At 63.3% G+C, this 3,358-nt stretch overlaps 1 protein-coding gene across 1 annotated transcript in view; it reads left to right on the forward strand.

The window, feature by feature from the left end:
- The window catches only part of LOC122192267 (potassium/sodium hyperpolarization-activated cyclic nucleotide-gated channel 4-like), a gene marked incomplete at its 3' end in the record, with an annotated part of 4,484 nt that extends 1,222 nt beyond the window's left edge, over positions 1–3,262 (forward strand). The window contains 4 exon segments of the mRNA XM_042892787.1: positions 518–736; positions 1,894–2,040; positions 2,130–2,370; positions 3,001–3,262. Of these exon segments, the coding sequence (XP_042748721.1) occupies positions 518–736; positions 1,894–2,040; positions 2,130–2,370; positions 3,001–3,262 (869 nt within the window).
- Positions 3,263–3,358: the final 96 nt, after the last annotated feature.

Below are 3,358 nucleotides of genomic sequence, written 5' to 3' on the forward strand. Positions count from 1 at the left end.
CCATAGAGACACATTGGGACCCATAGAGACACATTGGGACCCATAGACTCCCCCCCCTCCCTGTCCCATTGCTCCTCCCCTCACTGCACAGCCGTTCCTTCGCACATTGCTGCACAACTTCCTATGCTGCATTTCTGGCCGTTTCCCCTCATCCTGTCTCCACTCACCACTGAAAACAGCCTGGCCTCACCATTCTGCTCCCCACACCTCAGATATTATAGACCTGGATCAGCTCCCCTCTCAGTCTTCTTTTCTCAAGGCTGAACAGACCCAGTTCACTCAGCCTTTCTTCATAGGAGAGATTCCTTCGTCCCGTTTCTATCTTGGCTGTTGCTGGAGTTGGATGAAAGGAATTTCATGTCTAAGAACCCCCCACAACCCGTCCCGTGCAGAGCTGTGCCCTCAGCTTGCATCGAATGCTTTCCTTCCCTTGGATGCTTGGGGGTCCGGGCTCTGAGGAGGGGCACCGGGGGGGTCGGGGGGCTCAGCTCCTTCCAGCTGCTCCCTCTCCTTGCAGAACGACTCCTGGGGGAAGCAATACTCGCACGCTCTGTTCAAGGCCATGAGCCACATGCTGTGCATCGGCTACGGCCAGCAGGCGCCCGAGGGGATGACCGACGTCTGGCTGACGATGCTGAGCATGATTGTGGGCGCCACCTGCTACGCCATGTTCATCGGCCACGCCACCGCCCTCATCCAGTCGCTGGATTCGTCCCGCCGTCAATACCAGGAGAAGGTCAGCAAGGGGGGGGGGGCCGGGCGGGGCCCCCATCGTCGGGGGGCTCGTTTGGTCACGACGGGGTCAGGAAGGCAAAGTGCAGCTTGCCCGTCCTTGGCGTGCGCTCAGGAATTGGGGAGGGCGGCGGGATGGACGACGTCGAGTTCGGGGGCAGCGTTGATCTACAGAGGGATCTGGGCAGATTGGATCGATGGGCCGAGGTGACCTGGATGAGTTTCAATAGGGCCGAGTGCGGGGTGCTGCGTTTGGGTCACAGCAACCCCAGGCAACCCTACGGGCTTGGGGAGGAGCGGCTGAAAGCTGCCGGATGGACAGGGAGCTCGGTGCGCTGATGGCAGCGGGCTGAAGGCGAGCCTGCAGTGTGCGCAGGGGGCCGAGAAACCAACGGCGTCCTGGCTGGGATCAGGAGCGGCGAGGGGAGCAGGGAGGTCGTCCTGCCCTGCGCTCAGCGCTTGTGAGGCCTCAGCTCCAGCGCTGGGTTCAGGTTGGGCACCTCGGCGCGGAACGGCCGTGGAGGGGCTGCAGCAGGGCCAGAGGAGGGCAGCGAGGCTGGGGAAGGGCTTGGAGAAGGTGGGCCGTGAGGAGAGAGCGAAGGAACGGGGCTGTTTGGTGCGGGGCAGAGGAGGCTGAGGAGACCTTGCTGCTCTCTGCCAGCGGCTGAAGGCGCCTACGGCACGGCGGGGCTGCGCTCTTCTCCCCGGTGACGGGACGAGGGAAACGGCCTCCATGGCCGGGGGAGGTTTGGGTTGGGCGTCGGGAAGGAGAAGTGCTGTACAGAAAGGGTGGCGAAGCGCCGGAATAATGGGCTGCATGGGGAGGTGGTGGAGGCGCCACGGCCGGGGTGTTTGCGGAGCGTTTGGATGCGGTGCTCAGGGCCGGGGTTGAGCAGAGGGCTGGGAGGCAGGGGAGGACGGTCAGCTGCGTGCCGGACCCGATGGTTTTAAGGCCTTTTCCAACCTGGGGGATTCTACGAGTCTATGGGCTCCCAGTTGGGTTGGGATGAACCATGGGTGGTGCTGGAGCTCACCCAGTGTAGGGGTGAAGTCCTGCCCTCCATCCTGGGGCTGAGCTTTGGGGTGGGAGCTGTGGGGTGGGCATCTCCAGAGCCCCATCACGGCGCCCTCATCCCAACGTGCTCCATGCTGTCCCCGCAGTACAAGCAGGTGGAGCAGTACATGTCCTTCCACAAGCTGCCCGGGGACACCCGCCAACGCATCCACGAGTATTACGAGCATCGCTACCAAGGCAAGATGTTCGATGAGGAGAACATCCTGGGGGAGCTCAGCGAGCCGCTCAAAGAGGTGCAGGATTGGCCCTTGGTGGAGAAGGAGGGCTGTGGGGTCGGTGCTGGGCCGGGCTGCTCCACACTGAGCTGCTCCTCGCCTTACAGGAGATCATCAACTTCAACTGCCGCAACCTGGTGGCCAACATGCCGCTGTTTGCCAACGCTGACCCCAACTTTGTCACCGCCATGCTAACCAAGCTGCGCTTCGAGGTCTTCCAGCCTGGAGATTTCATCATCCGTGAGGGCACCGTGGGCAAAAAGATGTACTTCATCCAGCACGGGGTGGTCAGCATCCTCACCAAGGGCAACAAGGAGACCAAGCTGTCCGACGGCTCCTACTTTGGGGGTGAGGGGATGACAGAATCACAGATGGTTTGGGTTGGGAGCTCGGGGATGGCGAAGCTGCGACCCCACAGCGCCTGCAAAGCCACCGACCTGCCCACGTCTCACAGCAGCCCAGGCTGCCCAGGGCCCCATCCAGCCTGGCCTCCAAGCCCTCCAGGGATGGACGGGGCATCGCAGCCTCTCTGGGCAGCTGTTCAGCCCCTCACCGCTCTCCCAGCACACAACTTCCCTGAGCCCCAGCCTCCAGCTGCCCTCCCTCCGCTTCCAGCCCTTCCCTGCTCTCATCTCCCCTGCCCAAGAGCTGCCTCCCCTCCTGGCTGCAGGCTCCCTGCAGGCGCTGCAGGCTGCACTCAGCTCAGCCCCAGCTCCTCTTCTCCATGCTGAACGAGCCCAGCTCCCTCAGCCTGGCTTTGCAGGGAGCTGCTGCAGCCCCTGCTCAGCCCTGCGGCTCCTCTGGCTCCTCTGCATCAATACGGGATGTGGGAGCAGAGGGAAATGGGAGGCATTCTAACGCTGTGGCTGTGTCTATCCGAGCTCCTGGCGCTGCTCTCTGTCTCCATGCAGCAACGGGGGGCTGCCGGGCCGGTGCTGAGCCCCTCGTCCCCCCTCACCCCCACATCTCTCTCTGCAGAGATCTGCCTGCTGACGCGGGGCAGGCGGACGGCCAGCGTGCGAGCCGACACGTATTGCCGCCTCTATTCCTTGTCTGTGGACAACTTCAACGAGGTGCTGGAGGAATACCCCATGATGCGCAGAGCCTTCGAGACCGTGGCCATGGACCGCCTGGACCGCATAGGTGAGGAGCTGCCCCAAACCCCTCCGTCTGCTCCAGAGGGGTCCAGAGACGAGGAGGGGGGCTGGAGCCCAACTGCAGGGATCTGCTTTGCTGCCAGGTGGGATCTGGGCTGTGCTGGGCAGTGCTGGGCTGTGCTGGGCTGTGCTGGCAGTGCTGGGCAGTGCTGGGCTGTGCTGGGCTGTGCTGGGCTGTG

This window comes from Lagopus leucura, unplaced genomic scaffold, assembly GCF_019238085.1.
Source record: "Lagopus leucura isolate 7727_CA_CO unplaced genomic scaffold, USGS_WTPT01 34430-0_obj-0_obj, whole genome shotgun sequence".
NCBI lineage: Eukaryota > Metazoa > Chordata > Aves > Galliformes > Phasianidae > Lagopus > Lagopus leucura.